Raw genomic sequence first — 18,531 nt, 5'->3', positions numbered from 1 at the left:
TTGTTTGTTCTTGTTTTTTCCCACATGAAAAAATACTAGGTAAATATATTATAATAATATACTAATAATATTATAGTGTTTTTGAACCATACTATAGTAAAGCACTTGAATTAATTCGCTGTGGTAATTCTATAGTTGTTGTGGTAATATAACAACTATAGTAATATAAACAAATTACTTTACCCAATACTGTACTAAGTTTTCTACAACTATAGGGTATATTATACTACAATGAATACACTACAGTTTACTGTAGTAAAAACTAAAGTATACTACAGTATTTATTACAGTTGATCAGTTCACTATAGTTAATACTACAGTATGCTGTAGCATTCATTAACAAAGTGTTGTAAATACTATAATATATACAGTATACCCCAATTTACTTTAGTTTACTATAGTAAATACTATAGTATTTTTTCATGTGGGTTGGCTTTCTGAAATGCTCAATTCTGATTGGTCAATCGCAACATTCAGTGGTCAGATTTCCTAATGTCGTCTATCCTTTACGAAAATTAACCATGGTCTTATTATAGTAAATGTGTAACCATGTTTTCTTAGTGGATTGAATACCATTTGTATACCCACAGTTTTACTACAAATACAATGGTTAAACTATGGTTAGTGTAGCAAAACCGTGGTTACCATTGTTTAATAACCATGTTTTTTTTTTGTTTTTTGCTTTTATTTGTAGAGAAACCATGGTTCATTTTCATAAGGGACAGCAAAGCTGCTGTTGATAATGTAGTAAGAGAACACAAGGACGCAAGATGGCTTATTGGTGCGTTCAAGTTCTCCTGGGAAGTTCGTATTTACCAGGTGGGAAGTTGTGTTTACGACATCAGGTGTGTTCAAGTAACCAAGATGGCGGTGTACCTTCGCTTCATTAACTACACAAAAATACAGCAAGGTTTTAGAAATCTATTTCTAGAAAATGAAGAACAAAGAATGTGCGTCAGGTGTGTTTTGCTTTTTGATGTTTTTAATTTATGAAGCCACTGTAAACCTTATCGTTACATATTATATTGTTATATATTATTATATTTTGTGCAGGGAATTCGCTTATTTTGTTGTAAATAAAAAGCCTGACAATGTCACTGCTAAATATTGCAATATGACACGCCCCCAACGCGTAACAAAAATCCCGAGCTGGTACGACTTTGTGGTGACGTTCATGCGCGTTTAACTCGTATACTTTTCGACATGACTTGAACGCCATGAAGATCAGTCCAAAACGATGTAGCCTACTAAAAAAATAATGGCGCTACTTTCATGTGGTATCAAACCGCTAACTCGCGCGCTCTCTCGTTTCAAACACAACGGGCGCCATCTTGCGTCAGTTATCGGTTGACCTCAGAGAAATAAGTTGCCGCTGCAGTGTTTATCTTTGTACACCGATTCGTTTATAGATTGTGATGGATTTTTTTTTCCCCTCAGCGAAGCTTTGAGATAAAAATGCAGGTACAATTACACAATAATATTTCAATCTTTCACATCCATTTTTTCCCCCCAGCGAAGCCATGTAAATAGCAAAATAATGTTCAGTCAGACACTGACCATGTTTATTTTGCGATAATGACCACTGTAGGCCTATTCCACTGATCTGTTATACAGCTTTATTTGGGCATTTTATGATGTTAGTTTTTAAATAATTGTCTTAAAAACCCCCCGCAAAAATCGTACATATTCTGTAAGGTATGTAAACTCAACAGACGTATTGTGTGTCAGCAGTCACCTGATAATTCTTCTTGTGAGACAGTTCTTGTGTTCTAGTTACTTCCTCCGGTTTCTGTCTTCCTCTCCCTCTCTGCCGTCTCGTGTTGTGTAGCGTTTTGTGTAGTTGGTTTATGTATGTGTGTGGGTGAAGGTCGATGGTTTCAGTATCTTGAGGAAAGTGCAGCAGCCCGTTGAGGGACTCTAAACAGATCAACACGCATTACAATTTAATTACTTCCCCTCTTCAACACACACACAGTCTCACCACAGCACATCATCGCTCTGATCTGAGTCAACGAGTCCTGTGTGTGTCTCATTTGTGCTGTCTTCCTCTCTCCTTCCCTTCATCTCAATTATTGATCAATATTTCCATCAGTTTCATTGTTAAAATGGACTCCATATCCCATGATGCCTCCTACGCGGTCATTAAAAGTAGAGTAGTTTCCTGTTTGAGATTATGGATGTTTAATCAGGGCAGATGCTATCAGAAAAACACACACACATCACGTCAGAAAGGAAAAAGTAAATTTAATGCATGTTAAGGGATAGAAATTATCTGTGTCAAAACCTAGCTCTATCAATTTGGTTGTACTTATCCTCTTGTTATTGCTGTTGTCTATATCTGTCCATTACTTTTAGTTTTATTAAACAAATAGTTCACCTAAAATGTGAAAAAGAAAAATCTGGTTCACACATTTGTGACCAGTTCATTCAAACTGATGTCAAATCTGATGGACGTGTCTTTACATGCCATTTTTCAATGTGTATGAATGTAAATTAAATTTAAGAGCTGCAGTACTGTTTAATTTTAAGTTTTGTTCGCTGTTCAACAAAATTATGGCTTTAGCAGACTTGAAATAGCACATTATATTTGTGCAAACCACTTATAAGTGCTTTTTTGAGCATTTTGGAGTTCTATTGTATGGAAAAGAGCAGCCAAGACACAGAAGAAAGAAACTTATATAAGTTTGGAAAAAAATGAGGGTGAGTAAATGATTGAATTTTAATTTCTATGTAAACAATTCCTATAATTCACTTATGCAATTTGATTTAATGACTTGAAAGTCATCTCTGCTTTGAGATACTTGCAAGTTAATGTCATCAAGTGTACAAAGTGGTGAAAAATATTATTAGGGTATAATGCATTGAAGATCTTTTAGATAGATTCTTGTTGTTGCCGTATGATTGCCTCTCATAACAAGGTCACTTTTCTTTATCGCACCTCCGCAGACAAGAACAGACAAAGAAAGACAGACTCTGAGAGAGATAAGCAAATGTAAGAAGACCACGTGTGCCTTCAGGGAAGCCTTTGGGGATGAGAAACGGAAAGGAAACCACTCAACAAAAGGAAACAGAAGAAGAGCCATAAAACTGAACTGTGATTAAAGTGTCTGTTTAACTCAGGCACGACGGTCACAGATGCAGACGCTGGTGACGCACTCCTGACCTCTCAAGACCCCGTGATTGACAGGTAATCTCAGGACACTGGGAGGAGCCCATAGAGAGCAGAAACAAGAGAACGTCAGTCTGACAGAGAGAAAGAGAGAGGATGGGAAGATAGAAGAGTGTTTTGCAGTGCTGCCAGCAATGACTCAAAGGTCAGATGTGTGTGTGGCTGAATATAAATCAGCTTTAATGAGGAAAAAAGAGAAAGTGAAAAGGGGGAAAGAGTGCAACACAAGTGTGAAGGGATAATGACAAACCAAACTAGATTACTGAGTAATGTTTCCCTACTGTAATGTTGCTTTAGTGTTGTAGATGGTTGCTAGGGTGTTGCCATGCAGTTGCTAGGATGTTTTGGGTTGTTGTTAGGTTATTTCTACGTAGTTGTACTGAGTGTTTGTAATGCATTGGACATCTGTTGGTATTTTAAGCATTAAATGAGGTAAATTCCCTGTTTTGGGTTGACACATGACAACTTACTAGCGTAAAAAGATCTAAGTTCACTCTCCGCCATCTTGTTTGAATTTTTTCTGAAGCCAGTCACATGATCGGCTGCTAGCATTCTGATTGGAGGATCTGATTGGAAAATTGCCCATGACCGATCTATAAGTATACAGATAGAAATTTGTTGCTCATTCTCAGTGGGAAAGTGCCCAAGCAACAATGCTCAAAAAGTTGCCCCATGTATCATCACCTTATCTTTATCATTATAGTTATTGTCCCTGGTGTGAACATGCCTTTAGTGGGGTTTGATTTGAGCAAAGCCCTAAGACAGATAACACATCTCTCTTTCTCAATTAAATTTTTAATTCAAATGTGCTTTATTTCCATTGCAAGCTTTACAGTGTATTGCCAAAGCATTTCTAAGGTTTACAATGAGTCTACAACAGATATTAAACGAACATATTATAAAATACAAGCACATAAAGAGGTAATCATTTTAAAATTCAATAAAGAATTTAGAATCCAGACTTTAGAATATTTTAGAATGTTCTGTTTTCGTGAACGCGTCACTCATTGGTCGACTCATTTATCTTTTTGCGACAGGCATCGATGTATCTTGACGCTAATAATATACAATCTCTTTTTTCACTTAATAAATACAGAAGTTGTGTATAATTGTCTAATTTTCTGAAGTCAGTAGAAATTACTTAAAATTTAGCATAGATTTTTCTCCCAATTTCCTCACTATTTTTCTTAGTTTACGGATTTATTTTTCTTTTACTGTACTCAGGTATTCTCAGCTGTTGTTTAATCTCTGTTTAGGGCCAAATAACATTCAAGTTTACTTTGTTTTTGTGTTGTTTCAGTCCAATAAGTCAGTTAATTTCTTTTTGTTCTTTGATTTGGCTGAATTTTGACTGACTGTTGTTGTCTCTCTCTCTCTCAGGTTAAAATAGGCTGGTGTTGAAATGAAAAGATCATTTCCCCAAGGGTTTTGTTCACAGTAAAGAGCCGAGGAACCACACAAACACACACACTATCGTATAAAGACAAACAGCTTTAATAACTCAGTAAGTGTGTATTGATTATACAGGTGCCATGTCACAGAGAAACTTCCTTGTTCTGATTTAAAATCAATAAGTAAGCTGAACACATTTTGCAGTGTTCTTGTTGTCGAAGTAACAAAGGTGGGCGGGAACATCAGTGGGACTGGCGCAGATGTCAGTCAACCAAGCCCCTAGCAACACCAGCTGTCAACATCTGGACCCACAGCAACCGTGCTTGTTCTATGCCTGGCAACAGCATTTGAGCAACAACTTCCAATCAATGAGAGCAATTAATTATTTCTCATCTGAGCTCAATTTACTCACGGACAAAGTTAACGCAATCAACTCTTTTACAAAAAAAGATTGACTTCGTTGCCGCTTTATAGAACAATCTATCGTTCTTAGTTGACATTAGTATTAATTTTATTTACACAAGTGAATACTGAGTCATAATTACTTGCATTTATTTAATGTGTAATTCTATCTATCTATCTATCTATCTATCTGTCAGCATTTGTTATTGTTTGTGCAATTGTGTTTGTTCATGTATGTGAGAGAAACAGTAATTTGATTTTTCCCCCCTGCATAGTCTGGTTAAAAGCTTCTTCTTTGTGTGTGTGTGTGTGTGTGTGTGTTTGTGGATGCTAAAAATACTCCCAACCGGTGAGTCATCGACCATTGCACCAATCGGTCTTTTCAAGCGTGTCCATTCTGGCACTATCTGTGCCCACACACACAACATAAGCCTTTTCATGTAAATCCAGCTTAACAGAATGTTGCTCACATATATTTAGAAAGCCTTTGGCACAAAACAAATTATAGAAGATGTTACTTGAATCGAGATTTACACAATAAAGTTTGGAATTGTTTACAAACCCCTGACCTCTAAACGTTGTCATTGGTCTCCCTGCCAACTCCATCAGGATGATTTCAGCACAGCTCCTGATCTGAACAGCAGTGTTACTGCAAGACAATCTGTGTGGTGGAAAATCAGTCCTAAACAGTGTCCTAAAGTTTTCAGTGACAGGTAATATGTGTTTCTATGCTCAAAGTGAAAATGCTCAGAACATATTTTATTTTTACTCTTTACTATACTTCTATATTTGCTATACTTTAACTGGATTTCAGACCAATGAGATTCCACTTATAGGCCAGGCTACAGCATACACACTTACAGTAATTAAAACGATAGTTCACCATTTCAACAAGTCATTTCAACCCTGTATGACTTTCTTTTCTTCTGCTGAACACGAAAGAAAAGAATGTTATGGTCCAGTGTTTTTTTGGACCCCATTGACTTTCATTGTTTGTCTGAAAAAACCCTTAGACATTTTTCAAAATATCTTCTTTTGTGCTCCACATAAGAAAGACATTTATAGAGTTATGGAACAACATGCGGGTGAGTAAATAATGACAGAATGATCATTTTAACTATCCCTTTAACTAATGTTGACTAATTGAAGTTTTTGTGCATTTTGCTTTGTGGACAAATACATATATACTAAACCATTTATTTGTGCTTTAGTGAATTTATTTTTAGAAAATAAAAACTACTATTATAGTTTTTGTTCGTATTTTGAATAGCTTTTATTTTTGTGCTTTCAATTTTCATTTAATTTGTTAAACTTTTAGTCAGTTTGTTATGTGTGTTTTGTCATTTTTATTAGTTTTATTTTTATTGAAGTGTGTTTATTTAGATTTAATTTATTTTTATTTCTGTTTTAGTTTTAATTAATTTTTATTTTTTATTGCCAGTTAGCAATTTTAGTGCATCAACTTAAATGAACATTTGAAATATTGCTGGCAACTAACTAAAATAAGTTTAATTTTTTCATCTAATATTTATATTTTTATTTCAGCTTATTTCAGTTTACAAAAATGTTTTAATAGTTTTTTTTTAGCTAATGATAATAACCCTGTTATGAACTCAGACACGGCTAAAATATGTCTACTAATTGCCCTTGAATTGGTTTATCTTTCAAATCAAACTTGAGGTGATAAAACCTAGTAGTTAGCAGTGATTCCCTGCAGAGATGAAAGCAGGCGGCATCTAATCATCTGTTCTGCAACATGCAAGATTTTAAAGCTACTTCTGCTTTTTTTATGTCACCAGGTCAATGCAAAGTTGAAAGATTCTCCAGCACACACATTCACAAAACTCACAAAATACATAGAGACAGCAGCTCTAACAAACATCTTGTTATTATTATGTTCACTAGATTTGGCTGCAAAGTGAAAGTGTTGCTTATTCAATCAGGATTTACAGTACACACACACACACAATCCAGTTTTCATACTTCCAAAGAGTCAATTATTTATTGTGACCATCATCATGTTTTATGTTTTGCTAGTTTACTCTCATGTGTTCACATGCATTAAGTGTTTTCCGGCAGTTGTGTCTCTGCACGTATTCGTGCTCCAGGAAATGAAGAGCTTTGGGAAAATCAGCTGGTGGTCTCTTACAACCCTCCCGAAATCATGAAGCTTATCTTTTGTTTTATGATATCAAGTTCAGCTAATCAGTGAGTTAAAACCAGCGTCCGCTCAGGTCACCAGAACAACAATAAAAACTGAGATCTGATAGTAAGGTTTTTAATGGCTCTTTTAACCAGCCGCAACTTTTAATGTTAAAATTCTTTATCATATCTCAATTTTATGTTCAGACTTGCTTATAAGTCAGCCAGTTTGAAGAGGGAAATACTGTGAATCTGATGCTTTCATAACATTGATCTGTTTGTTTGAGCAGGCTGATATGTCATCTTCTGACTCAAGCATTGACGTGAGTTTGGGATGATTCCTCTATGATTCCGTTTATGATTTGAGATGCAATTATAAACTAAATCATTTGTAGATTGACATCTTGACATCATCCCAACCATCTCAACACACCATATTTTGACTCAACCAATAGTGTGCACTGGGTATTAGACCAGTCTGATGATGTTAATTGTGCAGAAGTTACACACTTCAGCTTTAATATAGAAGTTATTTCTCCTAGTTAGCAATGTTATTCACTGGAGAGGAAATGGAGAATTTTAATTAAGATTTCTCAGATGCTGCTTCTGAGAAATAGACCCTAGTAATCTCACATGTTTTCTTTAGAGTTTCAGAAGAGTTCTCAAGAATACTATCAAAAATGGGAAATCTCAAATGAAAACATTTTCAAATGAATTCTACTAAGAACCAGTTGGCTAATCATCAGAACTATGCCAACATTAAATGTATATTGACTTTTTTAAGACATTCCTGGGTCAACTTATTTTGTTTATCCTGGAACAACATTCTTCAGTCTTAACACTATCTCTACTCCTAAACCTAACCCCTACGCATGACTTATCTCTAAAATCAGAGGGAAGTGATAGGCGAATAACACTGATGTAGAAGCACCTAACCCTAGTTGTAAGCTTAATCCTTGTGCGTCAATTAAAAAAAGTTACACATCGACCATAGAGGACAAAAATGTCCATGTCCAAAAACTGTCATAAAAATTTGAAGCTTGGGGGCACAGACTTAAGTCTCATTTTAAAGAAGACCCTTGGGAGATTATTGTTGAAGTAAAAAAAGTTTAAAAAGTAAGATAAGAAAGAAGTTGTAGAGGTTTAAGTTTAGAAAAATGATTTATGAACATTTTTTTATATAAAATATATATTTTATGAAACACGTTGAACAACTATATGCAACTATTTTTTTTTCTTACACACATCTAAACCACACTCTGACATCCACACCAACACACTCACACAATTATAGCTGCATAATTTATCCAATTGGCTCTATAATATGCAGAAGCAGAAAAAAGGAATAAAGCAAGTATTTGCTTTATAGGCCAAACCTGAGAAAATGGCTCCATTTGGTAAAAAATAGTAAAAATATTAATTTTGAAACCTTGCCAACATAATGAAAGCCAACAAAGACTGCATCATTTTATAGTTAAATATCCCTAGGATTAAAAATTACAGTTTTAATGAGTTTCAATGGGGACATTTTTGTTGTTAAAGGATTAGTTCACTTTCAAATGAAAATTACCCTCAACTTTACTCACCCTCAAGCCATCCTAGGTGTATATGACTTTCTTCTTTCTGATGAACATAATCTGAGATATTTTAATAAATATCCTGACGCATCCGAGCTTTATAATGGCAGTAAGCGTTACCAAATGAGTGAGCTGAAGAAAGTGTCTCCATTCACATCCATCATATACATACTTCACACGGCTCCGGGGCTTAATAAAAACCTTCTGAAGCGAAGTGATGCGTTTGTGAAAGAAAAATATCCATATTTAACAAGTTATGAAGTACAATATCTAGCTTCCGCCAGATCGCCTTCCGTTTTCAACTTACGAAAAAAAAAACGGAATTGGCGTCACGTCAGTTAAACTTTTCCCGTGAGTTGAATAGGGAAGGTGTAGGACGTAGCGTAAGCTTTTTGAACTGCAAGAGTTTTACACTTTCTTCGTACGTTGAATACGAAAGGCGGTCTGGCGGAAACTAGATATTTTACTTCATAACTTGTTAAATATGGATTTTTTTTTTTTACACAAACACATCGTTTCACTTCAAAAAGCCTTTATTAACCCCCCGGAGCCGTGTGGAGTACGTTTATGATGGATGGATGTGAATGGAGATAAAGCTCGGATGCTTCAGGATATTTATTAATATTTCTCCGATTGTGTTCATCAGAAAGAAGTCATATACACCTAGGATGGCTAATCCTTTAAGGTCTTGAGTGTAACTATTTTTTGATACTTGTGTAAAATATATTTATTAAAGGAAATGGAGGTGAAATAGTAAAATTCCAATAAAAATCCCTGTGGCAAAATTTATGCAGTTGGCATGAACACAGGCAAAATAAAAAGAAAACAAAAATCTGAAAAAGACAAAAATGTCAATAAGGCCGCACAAGGGTTAAACTAACAAACTGTAAACTTCCCTCAAATCTGATTGGTTGATTAGAATGTTGTTCCAGGATCAACAAAAATGTCTGGGAACATGTTGTACTTGGTAAAATCACGTTCACCCTTATACGGTCCATATCAAGCACTGACAAATTTCTGTCTATTTTATCATTAGGAATTTTATGAAAAACATCTGAAGTTGATGCTCTACTAAAGCATAACGGAGAACTCCATTAAATCCCGGAAGCTATGAAAAACCTATGAAAAATCTTCTGAGCATTATTATTTTTCTCTGGGTAAGAGGTTTCTTATCAACAAACATTATTGTCTGTTTGAGGTTCTTGAGTTGCTTTTTGTGTCTTTGGAGATTTTTTTAAAAAAGTTCTTCATATCAGTTTTTGAGTTCTTTAAAGCAACAATACACACATGGTTTTCTGAAGAACTAAAATAAAAAGTACTTTATCAAACTTCAATGGCATGTACCCCTTTGTAGTTTACTTGGAGCTGCATTAATTTTTAACAGCAAAGGGTTTGAGTCTGTTCTTCAATTAATTTTTTTAGTATTGTGGGCCAGTTTGATCTTCCATGTTTCATGCAATGTAAATTATTATTATTTTTTTTACTTTATGTGCTTGCTTGAACTTTTCAGGAGCACCCATCCACCGCCTCACACATCAACACGTCCCCTCACACGGATGTACTGACACCATCCGGATATCTGACTGCCACATGTAAATTAAACACTCCCTCTGGTACCTGTTGCCATGGAAACTCTCATTAAGAGCCGAGAGACATGAAACATTTGCGTGTGTTCAGACTCCTCAGAGGATGGTTTGGGTCAGTGTGTGCACCTTATCAATATGCTCGATATTATCCTGATGTTTATAATTACATCTGACTATTCAGATCGACAAGCTGGGTTGCCATTTACAACATGGCAAGCCTCATACATTTCCATTAAATGGAAAGTCATAAAGGTCAGAGAAGAAAGAAAAAAGTGGGGTTTTTATTTGTTTTTTGTGTTAGGGATTTACATTGTAAATGTTAGCATCAAATGTCAGTGTGAGCAAAGAGAGGGAAATTACTTTTATTTTACCGTTTATTTTGAGCGCAAGTGCACCGTCTGTGTGTCTGTGAAACAGCCCAGCAATTAAACACAGAAATTAAAATTCTTTCCTTGTGTTCGTTCATGTAAACATTTTGACCCTTATCTCTTTTGTGATTCATTCCACACAATGACTTTAAATGGGGACATTTTCTGTCCAAAGATGTAACGTCACATTGTGATAAGGGCAATAGGTAGGCTAAGCAAACAAAACTTTTATCAATTCCGATACAGACATCTCTGGAAAAAATAACTTGCATTTCAGTAAGTGATTCAGGTACTGATTGAGAAACCATTGTGAGAAACCTTTCTGAATAATTTACAATAATTCTCTTAAAAATTAAATTTTTTGTAATGTTGTTTTTAATTGATTAATCTTCAGTCACTGCTTAAAGGGTTAGTTGAGCCAAAAATGAAAATTCTGTCATTAATTACTCAACCTCATGTCGTTCCAAACCCGTAAGACTTTCTTTCATCTTCAGAACTCAAATTAAGATATTTTTGATGAAATCTGAGAGCTTCCTGTCCCTCTACTGACAGCTACACAACTACCATTTTCAAGCCCAGAAAGGTAGTAATCCATGTGACTCCAGTGGTTTAACCTCAATTTTATAAAGCGATGCAAATGTTTTGTTTGCACAGAAAAACCCATTGGCCTAATTTACCACTTTATTTACAAAATATTAATCTGACGCATGTTCACGCAACATCTTCCACTCTCGTATCAACAAAACACAAATGCGTTGTGGTGCACTCATGAATGCGCATTGAAGATTAATATTTTGTAAGTAAAGTGGTAAAATTGTGGGCTTTTTTTGTGCAAACAAAGCACTCAAGTCGCTTTATAAAACCGAGGTTAAACCACTAGAGTCACATGGATTACTTCAATGATTCATAGGCGTAAATTTGCAGGTGGGACATGTCCCCACCACTTTTTGCCAGGGTTGATATTGTCCCCACCACTTTTTGAAACATCTTGCGGCACAGATATATATTAGTACAAAAGAAACATCTCTAGTTGATTAGCAGTTTGTACATTTGTGTTAAATAAGACGCGATCTGGCGCTGGGATGTGTTGTTTTTGAAATCACGTTGAGTGCTCGTTGTCGCTGTTATTAGTGGCACAACAGTTTTCTCTTGGCGCTCGTGCACAGTGTGCAGTCTTCACACGGATGAGCGCTTCAATCAAAGCTATTGCTTAACGCTGTTGCGGCCAGAGACTCTATCCGTTCTGGTGAAATCAAAAAACAAAATGCACACAAACGTGTCCCTGCTCTTGATATATAATCACTGATAAACATCTTTGGTTTTAATGAGGAAAAAAATATAACAAACTATACAAGGGGGGATTAGAACCCAGAACCTCCGGCACGCTTAACAAAAGTTCTACCTCTAGCCCATTAGGCCATATACATTTTTGAATGTCTTACAGGTTTGGAATGACATGAGGGTGCGTAATTAATGACGTTTCATTTTTTGGGTGAACTAACCCTTTAAGTTATCAAATGTCATTTGCATTGTGACTGAACGAGACATATAAGGATGTGTGAATGAGATTTGAGAGCTATGAGAGCAACATTTTCAGTAACTTAAATTTCATTTTGTTCCACAAAGCTATCATAAGAGTTCAGAAGGCTTGGAATGTTTGCTGTGGTTTTGCCTTTGCTGTGGTTGACCGCTGAAGTCCCCTTTCACTTTCATTATATGCAAAAGAACCACACATTTTGCCTAATACTGTTAGCAAAAAATGATGGATGACAAAAGCCAAATGCATCATGAAAGAGCTGTTTCCAGGTCAGTTACTGCTGTCCTATTAACAATATTAACAGTTACTGTTGCACAGTAATAATAAAACTGATCCTGAATTATGCCATAGATGTACCAGAGAAACATCGAGAGAGGGAGGCTGTGCTTTTCATTTCCTCTACAGGGAGTATGAGTCACACTAACCTTTCTTCTGTCTTTCACACAGTCCAATCATTTAATCAAAATTAATATATTTGGGAGTATAAGGTTGGACCATAAACAGATTGACTGCAAGCTTGTTTTGTTTTCAGATAAAAGGGATCGGAATCAGATTTTTACGACATGATTTATAATTCATGATCTTTGATAGAGCAAAAATGATTCTGTAAATTATTCACATGCAGTGTTTTGTTCAGAAGTTGTATTCATTATATATCATTGTCTTTTATGAAACTGTAAAGATGAAACAAAACAGCTGGTTTTTACTTTTACTCATCACTTTGAAAAGCAGCAAGGCCAACAGGTCATCTCTCTTTTGAGGTGACACTGGTGTCAAAATCTGAATATTTTCCTCCAAAAACTTTCCTAATACTGTGTCCAGCTCACATCAGATGAACTGAGGAAATTTTTATTGGAAAAGATCCACTCAGACGGAAAACATGCGAGAACTTTCCACTGCACTCCCTGGGGCGGAAGACGGGTCACTGACACTTGTGCATGTGATGTCATTTCATTAGGACAACAAAGACTGATGGTTATGATGAAGGATTTGGGTTATAATCATGCAGATCTATGTAAAAGCACACAATCGTGAATTTAGCAAAACCCCCTTTGTCCCAGAGTGAACTTCAGCCTATTCTCAAGGGGATTAATAGGATGAAAAATGTTTCAGGAGTGGATGCTTGAAAGATCTTTATCTTTACAATGACGCCAAGAGGCCTCACAAAATCAAGCTCATCTGCAAAGGGGTTCAGAACGCCTATATGTATTATATGACATTTCAAACTGTGTTAATTATGTGATTAACAGCGATTTAATGAGTGTCTTAATGAAAGTTATTGTGTTACCCAGAAAATCTAGGAGTCTGGGAAAGATTCCTTGCGGTCTTTGACTCCCCCAAGTGGCAAAAATCGGTAAGTGCAAACATGAATAGGCACAAAACCTTCACATTTAGGAACATTTTATTTAGTTTACACAAAGTAACACATCAAAATAAGGTAAAATTTAAATAGACATATCAATGAATGTAGAACAATATATACAGATCATTTTTCATATTAATGTTAACATTTTTAAATCATTTTACACATCCGTGTGGATATAGGCCTTTAGTAAGTAAAATGATTTTAAAAAGTTCTTTTTTCAAGTGATTCCAGGTTTATCGCAATGTTCGCAGTCGTTACATCGCGTTTAAGGCCTGAAACATACTTTACACAAATACACGCTTCTTGTAACACAAGTTCAATTTCCTGCGTGATTGTATTCCAAGATCAAATCGAGTCAAATTCAATTTGTATCGCAAGTATGTGTTGAATTCAGTGTTGCCGATAGGGGCGCTATAGGACAATTAGCGTGATCAGTCTCTTTCTGCAGTTAATTTCCTTTTTCTGGCCAACTACTGCTTGAAGATAATTTTGCTGAGCCACTTAGCTAAAGTCGATTATGTGTCGATATTTTCAATGAGAGTTGCCAGTGACATGAGCAACAAGCTGACAATGCAACAAAGAGTAGTAAAGTTTAGAACCACTACCACAGAAATGCAAAAGTGCACAGCTTAATTATGTACAACGGAACGTGCGTAAGCAATGCGTTGGCCAAACGCTTTTTTATTTGTGTAAAAGTATGTTTCTGGCGTAAGAGTTCGTACTTGCTGCCAAGGCACTTTGGAGAACTTGCCGTGGAGCCTTAGCTCACTTTCAAATGAAAATTACCCCAAGCTCTATTCACCCTCAAGCCATCCTAGGTTTATATGACTTTCTTCTTTCTGATGAGCACAATCAGATATATATTAATAAATATCCTGACGCATCCGAGCTTTATAATGGCAGTGAGCGATACCAAAGAGTATGAGCTGAAGAACCATCATAATCATACTCCACACGGCTCTGGGGGTTAATAAAGGCCTTCTGAAGTGAAGCGATGTGTTTGTGTAAAAAAAATAACCATATTTAACAAGTAAAATATTTAGCTTCCACCAGACCGCCTTCCGTATTCAAGTTAGGAAGAAAGTGTAAAACTCTCACTGATCAAAAAGCTTACGCTACGTCCTACGCCTTCCCTATTCAACTTACGGAAAAAGCTTAACTGACGCAATGCCAGTTCCGTTTTTTTCCGGAAGGCAGTCTGGTGGAAGCTAGATATTTTACTTCACAACTTGTTAAATATGGATATTTTTTTTACACAAACGCATCGCTTCGCTTCAGAAGGCCTTTATTAACCCCCCGGAGCCGTGTGGAGTATGTTTATGATGGATGGATGTGGATGGAGACACTTTCTTCAGCTCATACTCGTTGATCCCGCTCACTTTCATTATAAAGCTCGGATGCGTCAGGATATTTATTAATATTTCTCCGATTGTGTTCATCAGAAAGAACAAAGTCATATACACCTTCGGCTTGAGGGTGAGTAAAGGTCGGGGTAATTTTCATTTGAAAGTATAATAATCTTTTAACGGAAACCAGTTCCTGCCACGTTACTACAGTTATTTACTACTGTAACAAGAATAAAGTAACACAGGATTTTCTTAAAACTACAGGAAACTTTCAGTAACGTTATTTAATTTATTTTTGTATTACAATGGTGGCTAGAACCAATTTCAAACCGTTTTATTTGTAGTAACGTAAACTGTGGTAATTACTGCATCTTGGCGGGAACTGTGGTTGCCATAGTAACGTTTTACAGCGGGAACCTCAGAGTGCTACTTTGAGGTTTTCCCCGGACGATCCGTCTCTGTTGTGGTCCGATCCTGTGCCCGTTTTCTGTGGCTCCTCGGGTCCGCCGCTGTCCGACTCCTCTTCTATGGCGAAGCGCACATCTGTGACCGAGCTGAGGGAGCTCACGCTGCTCTGCTCCACCGAGCACAGCGCGCATGCTAGAGGCGCGCGGCCGGTAGTCAGCATGAACGGTACCGGCGTGGAGCGCAGGGCGGGAAATGCGGGCAGGCTGAAACTGTGCTTCTTCTGGCTCGCGCCCCACTCGCGCTGCTCCTCTTCGTGCAGAAGCCGTGTAAACGCGTTCGTGCGCCTCTTCTCGCGCCGTTTGGTGCGCAGGTAACCGAGCATGATCCCAATGAGGAAGACTCCGTAGAAGGACACTACAATGACGATGTACAGGTACGCATTATTGTCGCTTGCACCGGGCAAGGGGATTCTGTTGGTCTGCTGCGATGAAACCGCAGAGGCGTTGTGAACCAACTCCATTACGACAGTAACATGAATTGAATTACCTGTAAAAAGTACATTAGAGAATGTTAAAACGCCATCCTTTCAATTATATAATAGTATAATAATAATAATGAGAAGAAGAAATATAAAAAAAAGAAAAAAAAAAAAAAAAGTAAAAAGTTGGTTATGAACACTAAAATTGGATCAGAAACAACCAAATGGTGAATTGACAAAATCATATTTCCTCCAGGAAATCTAAATAACTAAAAAATAAAACAAACTTTAAAACCACTTAGAAAAAATATCCGGACTGTAGTGCAAAATCTACATAAAAATTACATAAAAGTTCAAAAATATCTCTTTAATAACATTACCACATAATGCTTTAAGTTTTCGCAGATCAGTAAAAGTATCCTCGCATATTTGACTTAAAAAATGTTTATATTTGAAAGTACACATTTTTAAGCATTGTATATTCGTTTACAACTTTAATGTAAAGTTTTATAAAGTCATGGAAGGACTGTAGTTACTCACCGGGATGTTTCACCCTGGAGCGCGTCAGCCCGTTTCACGCGTTTTATTCGAGTCTCTCTGGATTGTAACGGGTTTGTCAGCCGAGTCCCCGTTTAAATAGCGGATCCCATGCGTGGACACGCGCCAGGGGGATCTGTGACAGAGGTTGAGGGAGTCGAGGTCCTCACGTTCTTCCTCGCAGGATTTGAGTCCCGGCCAGAGAAGCTTGAGCTCACAGCCACATTCTTATGACGTTTAATGAAGTCCAAGTGCGCAGCCCTGCCAAATGTGCTCATTTATCATAACATATCCAGACAGGCTTGCTTTAGGAAAGCCTCTTCTTCTGCAGAACAGCAAACCAGAGGAATGGGTTGCACGAATTGTTCAGAAACAAGTCAAAGCAGTCTTAAGGGGTTAGTTCACCCAAAAATTAAAATTCACCCTCATGTTGCTCCATACCCGTAAGACTTTCGTTCATCTTTGGAAAACAAATGAAGAGCTTTTTAATGAAATCTGAGAGCTTTCTGTCCCTCCATTGACAGCCTACGCAACTACCACTTTCAAGCCCAGAACTATAGGAAAGACATCATTAAAGTAATCCATGTGGTTTAACCTCAATTTTATGAAGCGCCACGAGTGCTTTGTTTGCGCAAAAATCATAATAAACCACTTTATTTACAAAATATTAATCTCCAATGTGCGCTCACGCAACAGCGTCTGCTCTCACGTCAACAAATGCGTCGTAGTGGTCTCGTGAATGTGCGTTGGAGATTGATATTTTGTAAGTTAAGTGGTAAATTATGGGTTTTTTTTTGCACAAACGAAGCACTCACGTTCATAGGCGTAAATCGCAGTGGGGTCAGGACCTACCACATCTGAAACATTTTAAGCCCCCCCTCTAGGCTTGCTGCAATAGTCGGTGTTAACGGTGTTATACACCGTGTTCAGCAGCACATCAATTACATCACTTCACTTGTCCACCGTGGCACCGCCCACACCGTCATTTTTGTAATAAAAATCATTTAGTTCAGTTAGAGAACAGACACAACAATTAAAAACTGAACGTGTCTGCTCAATTCAGCGTGAGCCGAACAAGTGTCGCAGCACAGATCAGCACGGTGTATGTCGTGCCTCCAAGCTGTCTTGTTTGTTTTGTTAATAAATGTTCTATATTCGTTTCTTATTTTTTTGGTTCCACAGTGTTTGCTGATTTTCATTTTTTTTTTTTTTTATTTAAACTTTGTGTAAGTTATTTGTTATTTTATATTAGGCCTCATGCATGGTGTATGCTGTGCTTATTTGCTTTGTTAATAAGCCATCTTATTTGTTTTTTTTTAATAAAAGTTCTATGTTTAATATAAGTGAGTTTGTCATTGTACTGTTTTGTTGTTGTGTTTTTCATTAAGAATAATAATGAACCCATCATTCAAGCAATTGCCGGCCCCAAATTGCTGCTAATTTGAAAGAGAAAGTAAAATGCGCACAGCTGCCCTGGCATTATAAGTGATTTAAAGGAATAGTCCACTCTCAAATAAAAATTTCCTGATAATTTACTCACCCCCATGTCATCCAAGATGTCCATGTCCTTCTTTCTTCAGTTGAAAACAAGTGCTTCCGCCTGAATGTGATTCCGTATTCTTCAAAAAGCTTACGCTAAATATCCTACACCTTCCCTATTAAACTTACGGGAAAAACGGAACTGGCGCCGCGCTCGTTCCGTAAGTTGAATAGGGAAGGCGTAGGACATTTAGCGTAAGCTTTTGGAAGAATACGGAATCACGTTCTGGCGGAAGCACTTGTGATGCGATCATTTGTGTCTATAAAGCATATACATTTTATTTTTTTTAAGAAAATGGCCGATTGTTACGCTAGATAAGACCCTTATTCCTCGTCTGGTATCGTTTAAAGCCATTTGAAGCAGCACTGAAACTGTAATTTTGACCTTCAACCGTTTGGAGACCATTGAAGTCCACTATAAGGAGAATAATCATGGAATGTTTTCTTCAAAAACCTTAATTTCTTTTCAAATGAAGAAAGAAGGACATGGACATCTTGGATGACATGGGGGTGAGTAAATTATCAGGAAATTTTTATTTGAAAGTGGACTATTCCTTTAAGCGAGGTGGAAAAGAGGGGAACTCCAACGTCTTGGTCTCCACGCTATGCTTATAATAGTAGCAAGGCACCACTGGAGTCACATGGATTACTTTAATGATGTCTTTACTATCTTTCTGGGCCTTG

The 18,531-nt window shown here is 36.8% G+C and overlaps 1 protein-coding gene across 1 annotated transcript; it reads right to left on the bottom strand.

Moving 5' to 3' along the window:
• Nucleotides 1-13,557: 13,557 nt before the first annotated feature.
• kcne4 (potassium voltage-gated channel, Isk-related family, member 4) lies at nucleotides 13,558-16,545 on the bottom strand. The gene is made up of 2 exons (XM_051863699.1): nucleotides 16,312-16,545; nucleotides 13,558-15,839 (listed from the first exon to the last, which is right to left on the bottom strand). Exon 2 carries the CDS (start codon nucleotides 15,811-15,813, stop codon nucleotides 15,304-15,306), a length of 510 nt encoding a protein of 169 aa, XP_051719659.1. The 5' UTR covers nucleotides 15,814-15,839; nucleotides 16,312-16,545; the 3' UTR covers nucleotides 13,558-15,303.
• Nucleotides 16,546-18,531: the final 1,986 nt, after the last annotated feature.

This window comes from Ctenopharyngodon idella, chromosome 15 (genome assembly GCF_019924925.1).
Source record: "Ctenopharyngodon idella isolate HZGC_01 chromosome 15, HZGC01, whole genome shotgun sequence".
Lineage (NCBI taxonomy): Eukaryota > Metazoa > Chordata > Actinopteri > Cypriniformes > Xenocyprididae > Ctenopharyngodon > Ctenopharyngodon idella.
This window is presented reverse-complemented; position numbering and strand designations above follow the sequence as displayed.

Coding starts and splice junctions, on each gene's coding strand:
- kcne4 (XM_051863699.1), bottom strand. CDS start 15,813: ATGGAGTTGGTTCACAACGCCTCTGCGGTTTCATCGCAGCAGACCAAC.